The sequence below is a fragment of the Doryrhamphus excisus genome, linkage group LG16, assembly GCF_037039965.1.
Source record: "Doryrhamphus excisus strain RoL-2023G ecotype Guam linkage group LG16, RoL_Dexc_Guam_v1.1, whole genome shotgun sequence".
Classification (NCBI taxonomy): domain Eukaryota; kingdom Metazoa; phylum Chordata; class Actinopteri; order Syngnathiformes; family Syngnathidae; genus Doryrhamphus; species Doryrhamphus excisus.
Genome location: NC_136372.1, coordinates 11,200,163 through 11,222,616, shown reverse-complemented (window position 1 = coordinate 11,222,616; position 22,454 = coordinate 11,200,163). Strand labels below are relative to the sequence as shown.

At 39.5% G+C, this 22,454-nt stretch overlaps 1 protein-coding gene across 1 annotated transcript; it reads right to left on the bottom strand.

The window, feature by feature from the left end:
• Nucleotides 1–6,420: 6,420 nt before the first annotated feature.
• LOC131103566 (homeobox protein Dlx4b-like) lies at nucleotides 6,421–18,820 on the bottom strand. Its single transcript, XM_058049933.2, has 3 exons — nucleotides 18,212–18,820; nucleotides 15,117–15,313; nucleotides 6,421–7,686 (listed from the first exon to the last, which is right to left on the bottom strand). The coding sequence occupies exons 1-3, from the start codon at nucleotides 18,534–18,536 to the stop codon at nucleotides 7,444–7,446; spliced, it is 765 nt and encodes a 254-aa protein (XP_057905916.2). The 5' UTR covers nucleotides 18,537–18,820; the 3' UTR covers nucleotides 6,421–7,443.
• Between the last annotated feature and the right edge of the window lie 3,634 nt (nucleotides 18,821–22,454).

The window sequence follows — 22,454 nt, the reverse complement described above, 5'->3', positions numbered from 1 at the left end:
AAGCAAATATTTTGTCCGTCAGTGCTACTGTGGGTGGCGTCGTTGATGTGACAAAGATGTTGTCATTGAGGTATGAGGATGCAATTGTAATTGAACTTTTAAATAGAGAACATGTGCCGTTGCTGTGTTTGTTCCTCCCCAGTATGTGCTATACAACAAAGGAGTCCAATGGCCTGCTGTTTGTTTTTTCAGTGGCCCAAACCACATTCTAAAAATGTCATTAAAAGAGAAAACAAAAACTAAAAAAACAACAATTTAAAAACATTTATGATAATAATAATAATAACAATGGTGATCACTTAGGATGTCATGGTGGTCTAGTGGTTAGCATGTTGGCCACGCAGTAATCACATGTTCTCACCATGGGTTTTTCTCCGGGTACTCCTGCTTCATCCCGCATTCCATAAACATGCATGGTAGGTTCAGTGGAAACTCTCAAGGTATAAATGTGAGTGTGAATGATTTTGTGTCTGCCCTGTGATTGGCTGGCGACCAGTCCAGAGTGTACCCCGCCAGCTGGGATAGGCTCCAGCATACCCTTGTCACCCTAGTGAGGACAAGTATTCAATATAAGGCATTCAAGAGATGGATTCAGTCATGCTGATGAAATGTAGTATTATACACTGGTCACAAGGTGTCAGTAGTGTAACTGTTGCATTGACACACAAGCACCAGACTTGAACGTCGGAAGAACATGCTTATTGCAGGTTTGAATTTTCTCACTACAGGCACAATAATTCCTAATAAATACACAGGCTACTTTTGCAGCCATTACCCATGTAATGCTAAAACTCATCTGTGAACCGCCGAGGTCACTTCCTGTCCACATTGCGTTTTCAGGTTTCCTAGGGAACACACTAATAATTACACAGTATGATTCTCATTTATGGCTTATATTTGCTTATTTGATCAACTAAATTGGGAGTAACGGGTGTAAAGGTGAAGACAGTCACCATTCATTGATCACTTTTAATTGGTTAGTGATTGGAATGTTTTGTGCCATTACTGACACCAAGTGACCAGAATACTACATATAGATTGTATTTCAATATTTTTGGTAAATTAACCACAAACCATTATATGGGTGTTATTTCAGATCTATCGAATTTTAGAAAGTCATAAACAAGTTTTCTATGCCATAATTACAAAAATATTCCATTTATTAATGTTGAATCCTACTTCACTTCTCGCGATGAACGAGGGGCAACTGGGGGCTAGTTATTTGGCACAAATCCCAAAACACAAAAAAACAGTAATTGTCTAATATAATTCATAATAGCACATCTAATGCAACATGTTGGTATGTATTATAGTCTTTTATTTATGTTTTTGGACCAATTTGAGATCAAATGACGTACAGTACATCAGTCTCTGCCTGTGTTGAAATAAAACATTTTACTTGAGTTTTCCTTGTGTGATTGTCTAACTAATTTGGCAAATATCCGAGTGTTTTTTGTTTGGGGGGGGGGGGTGCGAATGTGTGTACGTGATCTCTCCCACACCGTTTATAAGAAGGCTGTGGGAGGTGACAATGCAGCAGACACGCCGGAGTCTTTGGATGCTAATAACACACCAGCAAAACAGAGAGGCTGGTACATTTCCTTTCATGTGGCGCACAGTTGGAAAAGGGTGGAGGCGGGTGTTGTTGTGTGTGTGTGTGTGTGTATGTGTTCGGGTGTGGGAGACAAACAAGCGTCTTTCCTTGATCTTAAGAAACCAAACCCACAGGTTCAACTTTAAAATGGTGCCATAAACAAGACACCATCATGGGAAGTTTGTCTTTCAAACAATAGTAAATCAGTTCAAACACTCTTTGCAGATATTCTCCAAATCCTGAAGGTTTCAAGGCTCTCACTTGCCCGGGACTGCGGTCCATTTTGCAACAGTAATGTGCTTCTTTTTGGCGCCTAGTGTCGCCGATAAGGTGCCTAGTGGCACGCAACTGCCTCCCAACTGGCTCATGGTGGCCCGTAACGGCGGCAAAAATTGAGTTTGGCGGCAAGAAAATTTTTAAATGTTAAAAAATGTTGTCGCGCCACTTGCATCAAGCAATCAGCATGAAGTGTCAACCAAGTGGAACCAAATGTCACAAAAAATTCGCCTATTGGAATCCACTGGAATGTAATGGCACGCGCCAAATTGTGCCTATGATGCTAGGAGTCCACTGGGCCGGCGCCAGTTGTTGCCAGTTTGCGCCAAAGATTATGTGATTGGAACCAACTGGCACTGTTGTAAATTTACGAGAACATAAACATTGTAAATTTTACGAGAACAAAGTAATACATTTATGAGGAAAAAAAGTACTAAATTTACGAGAAAAGGTTATATATTATTAGAATAAAGTTGCACATTGATGATAAAAAGTCAGATATTTAAGAGAAAAAAAAGTTGTCAATTGAAAAGAATAAAAAGAATAAAAAAGAATAAAAAAGAATAAAGTTGTGCCTTTACAAGAAAACATTTGTACATTTACATTTAAGACAATAATTTGTAAACTTACAAGGAAAGAGTCATAATATTGTGAAAACAATTGTAAATTTATGAGAACAAAGTAATAAATTTACGAGAAAAAAATAGTAAGTTTAAAGAGATGAAAGTTGTAAATTTACAAGAAAAAAGTCATAATATAACGAGAATAAAGTCATACATTTACGAGAATAAAGTTGTACAATGACGATAAAAAAAGTCGGACATTTAAGAAAAAAAAAGTTGTCAATTTACAAGAATAACATTGTGCTTTTACCAGAAAATAGTTGTACATTTACAAGACAAGAATTTGTAAATCTACAAGGAAAAAGTCGTAATATTACGAAAAAAGTAGTAAATTTACGAGAACAAAATAATACATGAAAAAAGAAAAAAGTTGAAAAAAAGTTGTAATATTATAAGAAAAAAGTAGTACGTTTATGAGATGAAAGTCTGAAATTTACAAGACAAAAAGGAAATAAAGTAGTACATTTACGAGAATGAAGTCGTAATACTTCATGTCATACAGTATGTGTCAGAGAGGAAATAAAGCATAGGAAACTCCTCTTGCTTCAGGCTAGCTTTTATTTATAAAAGATTAGCATGCCCCCCCCACATGCCAAAGGTCACATTTGTTGTCTTATTCATAGCTGTCCCAGGCAATGCCTGTAACATAACATTGACACTGATGATGACACTGATTCAGTGAAATGGCTCATATTCTTCCTAAGATGTTTGTCATCAATTGCGTCACAAAGACGAGATAAAAAAAACATTAAACGCTTTGAGGCTCGCTGAACTGAGGTCTTACGGGATGTTTTGTGGAACCTGAGAGGAATATTTTTATTCCTTTTGTCCATACACTCACAGCCACACCCCTTTATTTCATCATAACATCATGCTCAACCGAAACAAGGAACCCAAGAGCAGCGTCCTCCAAGGACACCTTCCTTGTTTATTTAGGACTTACCTTCCTGTGCTGAGCCCTCAGCTTCAAGGTGTCAAGGAAGAATGTGTCTGAACATCTCCGAGGGAGGCAACAAGGACTTGTAGTGACCTGTGGCCGCCTCCCCCACAGGAAAGATGGTTTTCACCAAAGTCAAGGTTCTAACTGACAGATCATGACTCAGCACAACATGCAACCTTCACACAGGGATGTTCTAGTTATAGGGGATACATGAATAAAAATGAAGAATAATTAGCGCCTGACACTCCAAATTACGAGTGCGCTTGAACACCTCAAAGTGCGAGGTGACCACAGCAGGAAGGAGACAGTTGTTCCTTGCTCTGTGTGCATCTTAGCAACAAATAAGCACGTTTGAATGATGACTGGGCGGCACGGCACGAGTGGTTAGCGCGCAGACCTCACAGCTAGGAGACCAGGGTTCAATTCCACCCTCGGCCATCTCTGTGTGGAGTTTGCATGTTCTCCCCGTGCATGTGTGGGTTTTCTCCGGGTACTCCGGTTTCCTCCCACATTCCAAAAACATGCTAGGTTAATTGGCGACTCCAAATTGTCCATAGGTATGAATGTGAGTGTGAATGGTTGTTTGTCTATATGTGCCCTGTGATTGGCTGGCGACCAGTCCAGGGTGTACCCCAAAGTCCCACAGACCCTCGTGAGGAAAAAGCGGTAGAAAATGAATGAATAAATGATAACTTTGTGCATTCATAGTGTTATATCTTGATGATTTTATTTATATTGGCGTTCTAATACATTCCCACACAAATTCAGCTTTGGATTTTTGACGTTTTTCAACTCCACATGTCATTGTTGTCGTTGTATTTTATTCATTTGTCGTGTGTGGAAGTCTCCTGCGTCTGTGACAGTTTGATTGGTTTAACCAGACTTTTTCAAGTTGAACATGTAACTAGATCCTGAGATTATTATTATTATCATTTAATGTTGTGTCAAATCGTGTGTAATAATAATCAAATGATTTGGTTCCATTACCGTCAATTAACCAGTATGCAACATGACAAGGGAAATTAGGGAGACACAGATCATAAACTTCCTCTTTCTCTCACTTTAACATCAACTTTTCAATTACGGTGACACCATGCCAACAAGTAACAAAAGAAGGTGATCATTAACGCTCATTATCATGTAATTGGTTTAAATATATACTCCAATTATTTTTGCATGTTGTTGATTAATGTAATGTAAGTACCTGCCACTCTAGCTAATTGTCAAATCCCATTGGCCTCTGATGTTATGTTTGGAGGTGAATGACAGGAAAAACGTTCTTTTTTAGCTTGAAGTTATAGCTATAATAAATTAATCTTATTTTTTACAAGATACAAAGCTGGATTGAATGTATGAGTCATTTAAGTTGGTCCCGTTTATGTCTATGTCGACTAACTCATCAAGTTGTTTGTAGTACATACATTTTTAATGACTTTGTCAACATAGAATTTGCAACCAAAAGGTATAATTTCTACGAAACAAGTGATGTCGGCCATAAAAATGGCTATTTATGCCGGAAACCGGAGTACCCGGAGAAAACCCACGCATGCACGGGGAGAACATGCAAACTATACACAGAGAGTTTGCAAGGGTGGGATTGAACTCCGGTCTCCTAGCTGTGAGGCCTGCATGCTAACCACTCTTCCGCTGTGCCAGCCAAGGTAGAGATTAACAAGCAAATAAAAGGTGACCTGCTGTTTATGTCATGTGGTAAGTGATGCTCTTTTTTCCATGCTGCCTTTTGCCCAGTAATAAGTTGTGAAATCTTCATTTGGGTGTGACGGGTGAACTCACCTTTGTCATCTAATCTTCTTTCTCTCTGGGCTTTTCCCTTCAGGGGTCACCGCAGCAAATGAATCTCCTCCATCCAACCCTGTCTTCTGCATCTGTCTCTCTCACACCAACTACCCTCATGTCCTCCTTCACTACATCCATAAACCTCCTCTTTGGTCTTCCTCTACGCCTCCTACCTGGCATCCTTATTCCAATATAGTCACTATCTCTCCTCTGAACCATCTCAGTATGGCCTCTCTGACTTTGTCTCTAAGGCCTCTAACATGTGATGTCCCTTTGATTTACTCTTTCCTGATCCTATCTATCCTGGTCACTCCCAATGTGAACCTCAGCATTCACATCTCTGCTACCTTCAGTTCTGCTTCCTGTTTTTTTTCTCAGTGGCACTGTCTCTAGACAATAATAGTATCATAGGGTATACACTCTTGTATCTCACCAAAGTTGCTATGTTGTTTTTATTGGCTTACTTTTTTTGTCTTAATTGCACAATTTTACATTGCAGCAGCGATTAACCGGTAGAATGCACATCTCTTTTGTGTTTGTGTGCGACTTTACAACTGCCTCATTCTTGTCATAGTCCATAATGATGATTGCAGAAAGTACGGTATGTCTTTTTGCTGTTGCTTTCCATTTTTTGTTGTTTAACTTTGGCTTATAGTGTCAATTCAAGATGACTCTTCATATGTGTATATATTACTTAATATACTTTTTGTTTTTTTTATTATTTCTTGGGCTGCTGACAAGTGGTTAGCGCACAGGCCACACAGCTAGGAGACCCGAGTTTGATTCCACCGTCGGGCATCTCTGTGTGGAGTTTGCATGTTCTCCTTGTGCATGCGTGGGTTTTCTCCGGGTACTCCGGTTTCCTCCCACATTCCAAAAACATGCTAGGTTAATTGGCGACTCCAAATTGTCCATAGGTATGAATGTGAGTGTGAATGGTTGTTTGTCTATATGTGCCCTGTGATTGGCTGGCGACCAGTCCAGGGTGTACCCCGCCTCTTGCCCAAAGACAGCTGGGATAGGCTCCAGCACCCCCGCGACCCTCATGAGGATATGCGGCCTAGAAAATGAATGAATGAAATTATTTCTCTTTGTTTATTATTATTATTATTATGTACAGTCAGTGTTTGGTCATATGACAGACTCATTCAATGAAAAAAAGCAAAGAAAAAATGTTGTTATACCAAAAATATCTTTATTATTTATTCTTTAAACCCCGGTATGTAACATGTAACATATAACATGTAACATGTGTCCATCCACCCCTTGATTTTCACCAGTTTGCCCAAATATCCAAATAATGACAACATCGCCTGCAATCCCAATAGTTCTCCATCCCATCATCTCCATTTTCGACCAAGAACTAATATAGGCCTTGACCGTATTTGAGCTCAGTGGAAGGAGTAGCTGTTGCCATCTGTAATATAACTTTGTGATTCAGTTCTATTAAAAACACTCAAAATAGTAACAATCTCATTGCCTCTATATTTTTGTCCTTTGGCTCTTTAATCCGATTTTCTTTTAAGTTTGAAACAATAGAAAACCTTCACATGAGCCCTTTCCCACATGTAATTATGCCACTAAATCCCACAGAGAAAAACATTGTCTGGAATTACAGATGCCTCAGCACTGGCGTTGTCCATGAGACATGGTGCTTATGTGTTGCAGTACTTTTTGTGCATGCTGTGTACACATAATCCCTGAAAACAGCGCAAATATCTTGCACAAAAAAAACCCACACAGTTTTGACACAGAACTGTGGGGGTTAAAGGTCAGTGGCCATTATTTTCTTCAGCTTCACAAATTGATCTCAACTTTATATGTTTGGTCTCACTTTACATTAAGGTAGGCAAAAATATGGGGGTTGGGGGCACACTTTGAACACCCCTGCTGTAGTGCTTGTGAAAACTGGTTGCTCTATACAGCCAGTCCTGGCTAAGAGAAAACAAATCCGGAAATACGTGAGGTGGCAGGTTTATAAAGTTTGCAAATAAATAGAAGTTACTTTGAGGTTTGAATTGTATTGAGTGCAACTGTAAATAACAATAGATTGATTCATTCTCCACTACCTATCTGCACATCTGTGTATTTATAGTTATAGTCCCTTAACCAAAAGTTTAACGCCATCTTCTGTCATTTGTGGCTTCCAGTGTAAACAGTGTCAGATCCTCAGTGAATTTTTGCCACAGAAAAAGCCTCGGCACAGGCAAGGGTCACATCATTTGAGTCCTCGGTATGCTGTCCTGCTGGTGTCCCTGGTACCAGTGGCTGTAGTTGTTCATGTATCCAGCAGGGTGCACTGCTGGCCCTTTGGCAGCTATGCTCATGTCCCACAGGGCGCACTGAGACGTGGAAGATGATACCGGGGGAGGAAGGGGTTCTCCATCAGGTCCGCAGGGCCCGTTCTTCATCATCTTCTTGTATTTTGATCGTTTGTTTTGGAACCAGATTTTTACCTGAAGGTGGGAGAAGACAAATTATAAATGGAGCCACATAAAAACTATTAATATGTTTTATTTGTTTTATTAATACCCATCCCAATGAAACGCACAAGTCAGGTGAACCCTATTGAGTCATGATATCATGTCAATCGTCCAGGGGCGCAAAGGGGGGTGGGGGAGTTAGGACAATTCAATTAAAATACGTAAAATAATTTCGTTGTGTGGTTGTGATTTCAGAAAACACTTAAAACGATATGTTGTATTTAGTAATGACAGTTAAATATCCACATTGACCAAACTAAGCTTCCATATTGACTGACCGCCCCCCTCACACACACCTGCTACATGAAATGGTTTGATCCACTACTACTTTCATGTCAATCGACACTTACGACGGAGCACATCCGTTCTAGTTTCTAAAGAGCGAAAACAAGGCTGCCAAAAATAAAAATACAGGAGTCAAAAGACGAAAAGAGAAAAAGTTGGAGAAGAAAGGCAAACCTAAAGAACGTGAGTGCATTTTTTGTAGCTCAGCCAGTGTGTCGTCAAAATGAACATATTAGCTAATGAAATAAGCCAGTGTTAGCGTAATGTGTTCGGCTAAATCTCACTCGTTTTAAACCAACATTTTTGGAATTTTTGTATTTTCATTGCTGTTTTTTAGTTTTCATTCATTATTGTATGTTATGTATATCTGTTCCAGTCGGTTATTGCCACTCCTACATACCTTGTTGCTGCTATCGGACCTCAAACTTCCCTACGACATCAATAAAGTTGTATCTAATCTTAAATAATCTAATCTAAACTGTTCCAAACTGAGCCTTGAATGATACAACTGTGCTTTTCAGGCAAGCATCCAAATAAGGGAGAGCAAATCAATCACAGATAAGCACATAATTATAAATACACAGGCAGTCGACACATTTGTGTTAAACAAGTTTAACTGGCTGCAAAAGAAAACACGAGGATTAAACTCATCACGTTAAGGCTAAACCGATGAAGAACATGAAATAATGATGTTTAAAATTAAATGCTTGTGCACCTATATCATTCATGGCCACAACTAATATAAAGAAATTTATATTTTTACTGTCATGTTGTTTTGAGAATATTCCATGACTTTATGAAATGTTTTCATAAAGGGGAGAATCCAGATCCATCCCCCCTCACAGATGTGTGTGTGCTGAGAAATTTACACAGCATATTAAAATATTATATTGTAAAGGTGATAAATGTAGATATAATAAGCTTTGTGTTGTTATTAGTTGTTACTTTTGTGGCTCTTCCTCCGGTCAGGCTTGTGGCATCGACTCTATGAGCAAACCACTCATGGCTCATGGGTATTTAAATTAGTAGTAGTTTTGAATCAAAGATGTCACGAGATTAGAACATTGCTGGATAAGCCACAGGGGTCAACACAAAGTACTGATTTATACACCAGAAATTGTACACTATTTATTAATATTGAATCCCACTTCACAGAAATTACCATATTTTCCACACTATAAGGCATAAAATAACATCTCAACATTTTGTAAACCAACCCATGTACTGTCAATAAGCTTAGAAATAACATATTTATTTCACATTTCAACTTTATGATTGTAAAAGTTGTTTTTTCCTAATAATATTCTGACTTTATTCTCGTAAAATTATGACTTTTTTTCTCAGCCTATTATGACATTATTATTCTAATATGTCAACTTCATTGTCATAAAATTACTGCTGTTTTGTCAATTTTTGCTGCTGTTTATTGTTTAATTTTATTTTTAGACTATTTTTAGTGGGCCACAAATACCCCCCAGGTCATACCTAGGACACCCCTGTTGTAGAATATGATAAAAACTTCCGCACTTTTCCGCAGCTTTGGCAGGAGGACAGAAAAGGTTATTTGTCTGTCACAGTCATGCTTATAAAATAATTGTAAGTATGTCCTTATCATAATCTCTTTGTCATGAATTTGTACAGCAGTCCAGCAGAGCATTGCCTGTAGTAGAAAAAAAAGTCAAGAGGACGACTCCAACAAAAGAGCAGTCAAAACCCTAATGTGAATAAAACAGCGCTGAGGAGTACTTGGGTCAATCAACAGCACGTAAAGTTAATGCAGCCTCGCTGAGAGCATTTCTGCTGTAATTATTGGTTTCGTATTGCAGCAGCAACATGGAGCTGACAGCTTCTCTGTGAGAGTAGCTAATGACACCGACATGAGATGCGGAAGGTGCCAGGTGCTACATGCGTGTGTGTTGCCAATGTGTTCTATAACACATATAAAGCATATCCCTGTGTTGTGTTTTGCAGGAATAAGAATCCTCATTATGCCGGATGGTTTTGCGTGAAACAGGCAGAGATTGGCAACGATAGGCTACAAAGTCAGGGAAACATTATGTGCTACGTGCTACTCGGCAGCTGCGCCTGGGAACAGAGGAGGGATAGCGGTCAGTGTTTGGCCGGCAGCCTAATGGCATGTGATGTATGATGCCAATCTTCAAATGCATGTGTTTATGTTACTGTGTGTGTGTGGGAATGCACCATGAGCTGTGCATGTGTGTGTGTGTTTATGTGTACCTACACAAGCGGGTGCAACATTTACAATAATAGTGAATGTTAGATTCAGTGGTGTACAGTCAAGGCCAGCAAAGCCTTATCTGCTGGCCTCACCACTACCAGAAGCACTGACCTACATTGACAACTTCCACTCATGCACAGGGAGAACATGCAAACTCCACACAGAGATGGCCGAGGGTGGAATTGAACTCGGGTCTCCTAGCTGTGTGGCCTGCACACCAACCACGCCGTGTAGCCAATTCTAGTATTAGTTCCATGTTCATTCATTCATTCATTCATTTTCTACCGCTTTTCCTCACAAGGGTCACGGGGGGTGCTGGAGCCTATCCCAGCTGTCTTCGGGCGTGAGGCGGGGTACACCCTGGACTGGTCGCCAGCCAATCACAGGGCACATACAGTGAAGAAAATAAGTATTTGAACACCCTGCTATTTTGCTATTTCTCCCACTTAGAAATCATGGAGGGGTCTGAAATTTTCATCGTAGGTGCATGTCCACTGTGAGAGAGATAAACTAAAAAGAAAAATCCAGAAATCACAATGCATGATTTTTTAACAATTTATTTGTGTGATACAGCTGCTAATAAGTATTTGAACACCTGTGTATCATCTAGAATTCTGACCCTGAAAGACCTGTTAGTCTGCCCATTAGAAGTCCACCTGCACTCCATGTATCATCCTGAATCAGATGCACCTGTTTGAGGTTGTTAGCTGCATAAAGACACCTGTCCACCCCATACAATCAGTAAGACTTTAACTTGTAACATGGCGAAGACCAAAGAGCTGTCCAAAGACACCAGAGACAAAATTGTACACCTCCACAAGGCTGGAAAGGGCTACGGAGCAATTACCAAGCAGCTTGGTGAAAAAAGGTCCACTGTTGGAGCTATCATTAGAAAATGGAAGAAGCTAAACATGACGGTCAATCTCAATCGGAGTGGAGCCCCATGCAAGATATCACCTCGTGGGGTCTCAATGATTCTAAGAAAGGTGAGGAATCAGCCCAGAACTACACGACAGGACTTGGTCAATGACCTGAAAAGAGCTGGGACCACCGTTTCCAAGGTTACTGTAGGTAATACACTAAGACGTCATGATGTGAAATCATGCATGGCACGAAAGGTTCCCCTGCTTAAACCAGCACATGTCAAGGCCCGTCTTAAGTTTGCATATGACCATTTGGATGATACAGAGGAGTCATGGGAGAAAGTTTTATGGTCAGATGAGACCAAAATAGAACTTTTTGGTCATAATTCCAATAAGCGTGTTTGGAGGAAGAAGAATGAAGAGTACAATCCGAAGAACACCATCCCTACTGTGAAGCATGGGGGTGGTAGCATCATGCTTTGGGGGTGTTTTTCTGCACATGGGACAGGACGAGTGCACTGCATTAAAGAGAGGATGACTGGGGCCGTGTATTGTGAGATTTTGGGGAACAACCTCCTTCCCTCTGTCAGAGCATTGAAGATGGGTCGTGGCTGGGTCTTCCAACACGACAACGACCCGAAGCACACAGCCAGGAAAACCAAGAAGTGGCTCCGTAAGAAGCATATCAAGGTTCTAGCATGGCCCAGCCAGTCTCCAGACCTGAACCCAATCGAAAATCTTTGGAGGGAGCTCAAACTCCGTGTTTCTCAGCGACAGCCCAGAAACCTGACTGATCTAGAGAAGATCTGTGTGGAGGAGTGGGCCAAGATCCCTCCTGCAGTGTGTGCAAACCTGGTGAAAAACTACAGGAAACGTTTGACCTCTGTAATAGCAAACAAAGGCTACTGTACCAAATATTAACATTCATTTTCTCAGGTGTTCAAATACTTATTAGCAGCTGTATCACACAAATAAATTGTTAAAAAATCATGCATTGTAATTTCTGGATTTTTCTTTTTAGTTTATCTCTCTCACAGTGGACATGCACCTACGATGAAAATTTCAGACCCCTCCATGATTTCTAAGTGGGAGAAATAGCAAAATAGCAGGGTGTTCAAATACTTATTTTCTTCACTGTATAGACAATCAACCATTCACACTCACATTCATACCTATGGACAAGTTGAAGTCGCTAATTAACCTAGCATGTTTTTGGAATGTGGGAGGAAACCGGAGTACTCGGAGAAAACCCACGCATGCACAGGGAGAACATGCAAACTCCACACAGGGATGGCCGAGGGTGGAATTGAACTCGGGTCTCCTAGCTGTGTGGCCTGCACACCAACTACGCCGTGTAGCCAATTCTAGTATTAGTTCCATGTAATTCTCTTAATTTATACATAGGGCATGCATTTTTGTCCAATCAGATTTCAGCATCTATGTGTTGCCATATCAATGTAATCTGCCCCGGGCCTTCAGAATCAGGAGAACTGGGCCATTTCTATACACACGATTAGCAATGAGGTTGCTTTTTTTTTTTTTTTTTTTTACCAATACTTTATTTAATAATTAAATACAGTATTATATTGTCATATAAAAAGGAAAAAATGCTATTCTGCTTGTGCTAAGAAAATAATTTTCTTAGCACATACAACAACATACCAATGCATTGCAAACCCAGCATAACCCTCAGACAAAAGCTGACTCACTCCCAGACAAATCCCCAGAAGCAAACTCAGCAATGTTATTTATGCACTGCAATGCATGCACTGTAGTTGGGCCCAGCAATGTCCCCTAGATTGGAGAGACCCAGCAACCTGGGGCTTTAAAAGAGGTGTCAAACTATGAAAGGCCCTCTCTTAATAGAGGTTGTTCATTGTCCGCTTTCAACAATATCTTGACATCTCTCCCACAGAGATTGCCTCATTCCATGGAAAGAGCGGTGAACTGTTCTTCCAGCAGGTTGAAGATTCCTTAACTCTGGCTCAGAATTTAGTCTTTGTCTTAAGATATCTGTTCCTTGTAATTTTACTTTTTTTGTAGGAAAATTTCCATTAAACACCCACTCAAAAATTCCTCTTGAAGTTACAACATCTCATGAAAAACCAAAAGAGGAAGTTTGGATAAGATCCTTAAATTCTACTAACTTCTCACTTCTATGCAATCCTGCTAATGTGACTCACTTGCAGCCATCCGCAATCACGCCTACTTGGTTTTTATAAACGTGCAGGCAAACAAAAGGATCATCTTTACATCTAGTGTAAACATGATTGTGGTTAAGGGTGATGATTGTGCATCTGATAACATCAATTTGGGATTATACCTCAGCACCTACATGAACACGAGCAAATACACATTCCTCATATCAATCACTCAAAGAGATTCTAGTACTGCTGTCTGGCATCCTGAAGCTTTTTTCCCCTACAAACAATATTAACCCATTGCTCTTGAAAAATGAGGGCAATAATTTTGGTTATGGGCTGCACGGCCGCCAAGTGGTTAGCATGCAGGCCCCGCAGCTAGGAGACCTGAGTTCAATTCCACCCTCGGCCATCTCTGTGTGGAGTTTGCATGTTCTCCCTGTGCAAGTGTGGGTTTTCTCCGGGTACTCCGGTTTCCTCCCACATTCCAAAAACATGCTAGGTTAATTGGCGACTCCAAATTGTCCATAGGTATGAATGTGAGTGTGAATGGTTGTTTGTCTATATGTGCCCTGTGATTGGCTGGCAACCAGTCCAGGGTGTACCCTGCCTCTCGCCCGAAGACAGCTGGGATAGGCTCCAGCACCCCCATGACTCTCGTGAGAATAAGCAGTAGAAAATGAATGAATGAATGAATGAATGCTCTTCCATGTCTACTGTTGTAATGAAGAAATCTGTGTTTTATGCCATCCCTCGTTTAAATGTCTTGGTGTGTTACCAAATGCAAAAAAGACAATCAATTTGTCCATTTGTGGTAAACTTACCTTGCCATCCACCCCCATATGTAGTCAACTAGATTTGTTTTTCAATAAGGGGTTAAAATAATAGTATTAAAATTTTTTTCCCATAATGCATTTCCTCCTAGCAAAGCATTAATTGGTTATTCCGGCTGGGGCGCTGCAATGCCACCTCTGTGCAACCAGAGGGAGCTCGAGGAGGCCAGAGACTACAGGGAGGCTGACATCATTGCAGCACCCAGGTGGGAATAACCAATTAAATGCTTTGCTGGGACAAAATGCATTATGGGAAAATGTTAAAAATGTTTTTGACACTTGTATTTGTACTTATAAAATTCTTAGGTACCTTTTGAGTGTTAAGTTGCTTTGTGATGATTTTAGCCGTCTTTGTAAGACGACACCATGTTATGTTGAGTAATGACCGCCTGTGACCTCCTGTGTTTTCCAAAGGTTTTTTCAAACTTGTTGGTAGTTTGTTCATAGCTCATGATTGGCTCTTGTCAAATAAAGAGCTGCATGGTCCTCACGGACTTGTGCTCCCCACAATATGTCATTTGATGATGTGGACATGTGCAGCTTGTTATCCGGTGCAGTTTATATATGTCTGCTTTTCTCTCAAAATTTAGTGAGTAAACACCAGAATTTACATTATATATATATATATATATATATATATATATATATATATATATATATATATATATATATTACATTACAGTTATGTAATGTAATAAACATAACGTCTAAATGCAGATAGACACTCACTGAGGCTAATTTGAATGACATAAGTTGTGTTTTTTTTTCTTCACAGCCTAAATTAGCAACTTCAAGTGGCTGTACAATCGGGAGCATACTGGTATGTAGCATTCATACAGAGTGGGAGCCCGACTATTATTTCCCCATCTGCATATGCTACTGGTCTTAATAGAAGAGGAAATTATGTGAGTGTGTGATGACAGCGTTCAAAAGAATGTACCCATTCATGTTTGAGCATTTATAAACACACAAACAAATAAGGACTGCATTCATGTGACTCAATCAGTATTATAATTAAAGAAGGAAGAAAGGTGTTCATTACCTGCGTCTGCGTCAGGCCTAGTTTGGCAGCCAAGTCAGCCCTCTCGGGCAAAGCCAGGTACTGGGTTTGCTGGAAACGCTGGTTGAGAGCCTGGAGCTGCAGACTGGAGTAAATAGTCCGAGCTTTTCGGCTCTTCTTCCCCTTCACGTTGAGCCGTAGCTCTCCATTTTCTAAGACCGTTGTGGGCTTCTCATGTTCTGTATGAGGAGGAGAGACAGAGCATAAAAATGGTTAAGTGACCAACAAACAAATGATTCACTGATATGTTTAAAAACTATGTAAGAATTACATGTAATTACAGGACTGGATTGGTCACCAGCCAATTGTAGGGCAAGTATATATAATAATACTAATAGTCATAATAATAACACAGGCTACTGTTACCGCCCTAACCTAAACACAAACTAAAACTCAACTCTGAACCTCCAACGTACTTTCTGTCCGCCACCCATTCTGCTTCCCTACAAACACCGGAAACATTTATTGCAACACACACAAACATGAGTTTTATTGGTGTCTTAAATTACATATTTTCTCAAATTATACAGTATAAGATATGCCTTTATTCGTCCCTCAGTGGGGAAATTTGTAACAGTACAGTACAGTATATACTGTACTGTGTAATATGAATGTAAAGGTGCCGACATGGGTGTTATGACATATCTAGAGGTCTCTAATAATGTTAAAAAAAACTTATTTAGAGGGTCATAAACAGGCTTTTATGCCACAAAGAAGGAATCGTACTTCAAACGAATTCACTTAAACCAATTAACCAGGATAAAAAAGAGATTACTATACACCTAAATAATGGTTAAGTTAATTGCCAGCAAGTGACAGAGCATGTAATTGTTCTTTCATTTTGTTGTCACTGTTTGCTGGCACAGATAGATGAACTAAGATACATTATTTGTAGCAAATACGTACATTTCAGAGCAATTAAGTGATAATAGATAATTATAGATATTTTCTTTAGCAGATATATTTCTAAAGTATTCTGTCACAGCACGGTGGTTGGGAATTGCCGTTATAGGTGACAAAGCCTAATTCAGTATTGTTGTGGTGGACACTCGGTGGCATGACTCTCATACAGTCCGCAGTCGGGTTGGAAGCGTCATTTATGTCCCAGGTTTTGGTGCGCAAATGGGAAAATGAAATTCCGCATGACACCAAACCCTGCATGTTTTGTACTACTGCCACATTGGTGACCCTGACGTGATCCAACGTGGCAGTTGCCCCATTTAGATGCTTGTGGTTTGAACTGTCTTCTGTTAATCTTAAATTTGTTACATTTTGATTTTAGCTGACATTCTTGGGCAAATGGGCTTACTGTGGGCTTATGTGTTTACTGATATTGAGCAAGTATACCATAGCAACACAGGCACAAACCCAAAATTAAAAGGTCAATTGGTACTGGACAAATCACCATAACGTGTGCAATGGTGCTTCTATAACAGGCTTATGAACTTATTTTGTTTTTTAAACGTATTACTATATATGGCATACAGTAGATCCCTGCTATGTGACACATATGTCTATTTCAACATTTGCAATAAAAGTGACTGTAATAGTCAATGAACATATGGAATTGGAGCCTCATGAAGTTAAGTGGTAGAAAATGAATGAATGATTTTACGTCTTGTAGCACACAACTATGGTGTGTTCAAGTCCACAGTGTGAAATCTCAACGCTTGATGAAAAAGCAATATCAGCGAAACAAGTGTTGAAATTACTTTGCAGAGTCGCAAATGCAGAATTGTCACTATAAACGATAGTATCTTCCAATATTAGTGTATTCAAGTTCTCTACATTTGGCTAAAGATAAACTCACACACACAAAGCATACATGGTGCAGTTCAATAAAGGATGTAGCACTGGTAAAATGAATAAAAACTGTTTTGTCTTTTTGCCAGGCACGCTATACCACTATTTATTTACTCGGGGTGATCTTTGTTATGACATACGTTCCTCGCCTATGGCGGGAGAGAACAGCTGTGGACTAAAGCGATACCCCCCAAGAAGCTCTGATAACTGCTCATGAAGCATGCAGCAGTTCTGAAGCAGTAAATGAAAGACTAAAAACTCTAATGTTATATCACAAAAGTTATAAATTAAAGCATATTATATATTTTTTTAAATCACACACAGAAGGAAAATGTGAAAGACTGATTTTAAGAGCAAAAAAAGGCATTGCAGGTATTCTTCTAATTCTAATGACGTCATGGGAAGTTTTGAAAATGATAACAGGATTTTTTTGAGCTTGCAGAAAACTTGCCATTCTTCAAAGATATTAGTGTTCATAGACCAAAAGTAGACCAGCATAAGCAGCAATAATGTGACAACATATAGGCCAACTGTACTGTATCCAATGTACTGTTTGCAAACTGGGAGCCAATTGCAGCTGGAATGATTGCTAACCCATGGCATATTGTATCAATACAATTAATAAAGTCCTATAGCAATAATGAAGTCATTAAATGCTAAATAATAATATAATGAATAAATAATACAATGAATTTAAAAATTAAAAATGTCAAAAATGACGCTTATCCTCAGTACGGTCATGGGTATGCTGGAGCCTATCCCAGCTGTCTTCGGCGAGAGGCGGGGTACACCCTGGACTGGTCGCCAGCCAATCACAGGGCACATATAGACAAACAACCATTCACACTCACATTCATACCTATGGACAACCACTCGTCCACCGTGCGGCTCTCTTTATTTTATTTCATGATATTTTTTTTACTTAACACTCTAATAAATGTTACAACCCTTCAAAGAAGAGTTATTTTTATTTATTTATGTCAGGCCTGGAAAATTGTTATCTACTTTGATTTTCTGGTAGGTGGCCTTTGCCCAAAGTGAAAAAAATATATTTTTGTCCATATTGTAACACAATATGAGGGGAATTAAAGATGAGCAAATTCAGTCAAAATGAAGTCAATCAGTGTGTGGATATTTTTTTGGAAATGTATTATATTATACCCGTTTTACAACATCTATTGGCCAAACAACTACAATATTGTACATGTCAGAATCGATTTTTTTCATTCAAATGAAAGTAGAGAGAAAGATAAACTAGAAGTGCTTAAACCCACCGCTGTCCTCAAGCCTGGTGTGTCCCAACGCGCCGCTGTGCCCGCCGTGCTGGTACGCCACGTAAGGCCCGGGTTGGTGCGGGCTGACGGGGCTGTGGTACGGAGGGTACCCGAGCGGGCGGCCGTAGGAGGATGCAGAAGACTGGAACGGGCCGTCGTGTTGCGTGGGTCCGACAGCGTGCAGACTGTGGAAGGCGTAATGGCCGTGCGATATTCCGGGGGAGGGCTGCTGGTGTCCCGGGTAGCCGTGGCCCCCGAATTCCAAAAAAGCCGATTTGGAAACATCGGAGGAGACCAAAGTGTCCGACATGGCGCTCATAGTCATAATGAGGGTGGATGAGAATATGAGGATTGGACTGGATGAGCTATGAGTACTGAATAAATGTCATGACAGGACTGCGCTCATTGAAAACAATAAATAAGCTGCAAACAAGTTGTTCAAATCCCAAAACAATAAATTAATGTTCAAAGGTGCGTATAGTCCACCACATGAGTTTAAAAAAAGCCTTAAAAAGTTTTCTTCAAAGATGAAACTTCAAGCCGCACTATTAGTCCACAGTGTGCTGCTGCTTGTCAGGACAGACAATGTGCGTCTGGGGCCGGCTTGTCAGGCGCAACTTGGCGCACCGCGCTCTCATTGGCTGTCAGTCTGACACGTCACACATCAGCAAGAAAATGGCAGTGCTCATTTTTGGCACAGAAAATAACGCCTGATCATTTTCAAGTTCTACTGCAGTTTATAAAACATAATTAAGTTTTTATTATGTTTTTTTAAAAAACGTGTTTTTTTTACTTAATTTTTGAGATGAAATAAAGTACGCATTAATTGGAGCCTGTGAAATAATTGTTTTTATTAGCCTGTCTGAAAATGATTTAGCCGTTTTTTTTTACCAAAATGAAAAGTTACTGAAAGAAAACGTCACAAAAAGCGCACTTGTAAAGGTTATTGAGCTGCAACAATTAATCTATGAATTAATGATTAATTTATTGTTCAATTAATCCACATCTAGTGCCTCTGGAATGTGAATAATTTTTAGTTTTCTTAGTCATCCATGAAAGCAGACCTATTATCTTTGTGCATGTTTTAGACAAATAAAATCTTCACAAAGATCAGCTTTGACTTTGGAAAACAGTGATCAACATTTTTGCCTCCTTTCTGATATTTTACAGACCAAACCACTAACTGTCTGTCTGTCTAGGGCCTAACCAATTACAATTAATTGAAATAACAAGGTTAAGATTAATCGACTAGGAAAATAATAGTTAGTTTCAGCGCAAAAAAGTTAGAGTCCATTTTAGGTTCATTGGATTAGTACATTGGATTAGTTTTAGCATCTTTAATATAGAAAATGTAATCAAGTGGTCCTTCTTATCCTTCATTTTTATGTGGGCCTCTTTCTTGTTATCAAATTAAATGCAACCAAAAAGACACACATAAATGGCCCATTTATTAATATTTACACACACAGGATGTAGTTACAATTTTCTTTTTTTGTTGTTATTGTATTTTTTTTGCACTTTTCAGTATTTTATTTATTTTATTTAAAGTGTTCCTGACAGTTTTGAATATGTTTAAATATGTTATACATTGTTCTTGATTACATTTCACACTGTTTAATTTCTGAAAGGAACAGTCATTCATTCATTCATTTTCTACCGCTTTTCCTCACGAGGGTCGCGGGGGTGCTGGAGCCTATCCCAGCTGTCTTCAGCAAGAGGCAGGATACACTGGACTGGTGGCCAGCCAATCACAGGGCACATATAGACAAACAACCATTCACACTCACATTCATACCTATGAACAATTTGGAGTCGCCAATTAACTAACATGTTTTTGGAATGTGGGAGGAAAGAACATAAGGAGAACATGCAAACTCCGCACAGAGATGGCCGAGGGTGGAATTGAACCCTGGTCTCCTAGCTGTGAGGTCTGCGCGCTAAGCACTCGACCACTATGCAGCCAAACGGAATAGTCAATTCGCAAAATTTACATTTATTGTTCACAAGCTAGTTCTTGCGGGAGTGAAGTTATCGGGGTGACACCTCTCAGCTACATAAACATAGCAGGTGTACGGGACAGAGGATGTTTACAGCAATTACATTGAAAAGTTGAGCGATGTGTCAATTGTTTTTGAGTAGAAAAGAAGTGAGAAACATTTGGAGGTGGACTCGAGAACTTGCAGAACCTGGACTTAAGCCTTAAGACATGGAGATGAAGATTAATCGCCTTCAAAACACAGAATGGTGTAAATTACTCTGGAGTTGATTATCCTTGGCAAAACTCTGTTTTTTTCCCCCTGTGTACACTATCAGGAACAACATACTTTTTCAAGCCGAACACTTCTCTTAAAGGTGTTGCTTCGAAGCAGCCATCAGCAGCGTGTTCACTGCAAAGAACAGAACTGCAGGTGTGCAGTCATTTGTCATCTTAAACCTTCGTCTTTTGGAAAAGAAAACAAACTTACAGTATCGCTCGGATCCTGTGAACATCCAGCAGCAACACAATGTTTTGGCATAACCACTATTTTGATTAAAAAATATATATTTAAAAAAAAAGTAGACAATCTACCGCAGTTTCACCCGAGTAAAGTTGGCCCCCCACCTCACTCTGAACTTTGGTCAAATAGTCTAATTTTTTTGTCCCACGAACACACACACACACAAACACACACTGGAGGGACTAAAGCTGCCTGTCAAAACTAAGATTATTAACTGAAGAGGATCTGAGGGAAGTTGGCCCCCCACCTCACTCAAAACTCCTTGCTGCCGGTTTGTGCAGTTAAAATGAACATTTGTGCTGCTTTAGTTTTTGAGTTATTAATCATTGAAGTTTTGGCCTATCACATAAGCAGCCCCCAAGCATGCGCTGAATTGAACCAAAATGGTACCCATTATGTCAGTGTATGGTCATATCACCTCGTACTTTGGTGTGTGCCAAAAAGTTTTAAAAAAATTAAAAAATAAAAACTTAAACTATAATTAGGAAAGCAGGAAGTGAACAAATGTAATAGTTACTGATTGTAAAAGTGGAGGGGTAGGATTTAATAAGCTTTGCTTCTTCCTACTCCTTTTGGACATGTGGAACTGTGAACTGATTATGTGATGCACTGATTATAATCTGATGCATGTTCAAATAAAAATGAAATAAAACCATTACCATTACCATTACAAAATAGTCAAATCTTTTAGTGCTAGGTTAGTACTGTTTTGTGCAGTTCAAATGAAATTTTGTGCTGCTTTCGTTAACAATTTAAGTTTTGGCCTATTACATAACCAGCCCCCCCAACATGCTCAGAATTATGTAATAGGCCAAAACCGAAATCATTCATGACTGAAAAACAAAAGCAGAACAAAGGTTCATTTTAACTGCACAAAACAGTACAAACGTAGCAATAAAAATGGGAAACAAAACACAAATACACCCACAGACACCAAATGTATTTCTGGTAAAATTATAAACGAGTGCATGTTTTTTGTGTCAGTCGTATCTCAAATATATTCCAGTCAATAAATGAACAACATCCACAAACGTGCAACCAATGAGATATTTCAAGGGGTTTCGTCCTCGTTTATCCTTTGGATTGTATTCAATGTAAACTGATGTGAACAGAATTCTTGCACGTCCACGGTAACTCTCTTTCTTTCATCTGCATCCAACATTCCTCTCCTCCCTTGAGGGTACACCCTCCTTACTGTCAGCTGTTATTTCCAGCATAGCTTTGCACAGTCATAAGCTTGTTTCTTTTGTTTTTTTGTTTTCAGGACACAGTGATGCTAAAGGTGAAGAAGTAACATGGAAGCGGAAGTGATTGCAAATGTGCACATTTCAGGTAATCACATTTTCAGATTAGTTTCAGGGATAATGGACAGTATACTGTATCGGGACGACTTGTCCAAAGGGCCAAAATGTTCACAATTTTGATTGACAAAAGGTAAATAGTTCATGGTACAACCCTATTCATTTGTCAGACTGCAACAAGGCAATTTGTCTTCCAGTGTGGCGCAGGAAGTGTAACCCTTGTCTGAAGTTGACAGATAAAGTACTATGTATGTCAATTCCTGCCTTTAGGAAAAATAAGTGGTGATGACTTGTAGTGTGCGGATCAATTCAAGTGTTGTGTAGTGTTGATATCAAGGGTAGTATCCGTATTGTATTGTACTATATGATGAAAGTCAGTGTGTCCCATACAGCAACAAATAAACAAGCGCCAATAAACTTGGCGCTACCTGTCTTGTCGCTCTT

Coding starts and splice junctions, on each gene's coding strand:
- LOC131103566 (XM_058049933.2), bottom strand. CDS start 18,536: ATGACTATGAGCGCCATGTCGGACACTTTGGTCTCCTCCGATGTTTCC. Junction 15,314..18,211: donor CACCAGGCTTGAGGACAGCG/GTGGGTTTAAGC, acceptor CTCCTCATACAG/AACATGAGAAGCCCACAACG. Junction 7,687..15,116: donor TAGGCCTGACGCAGACGCAG/GTAATGAACACC, acceptor TCCCACCTTCAG/GTAAAAATCTGGTTCCAAAA.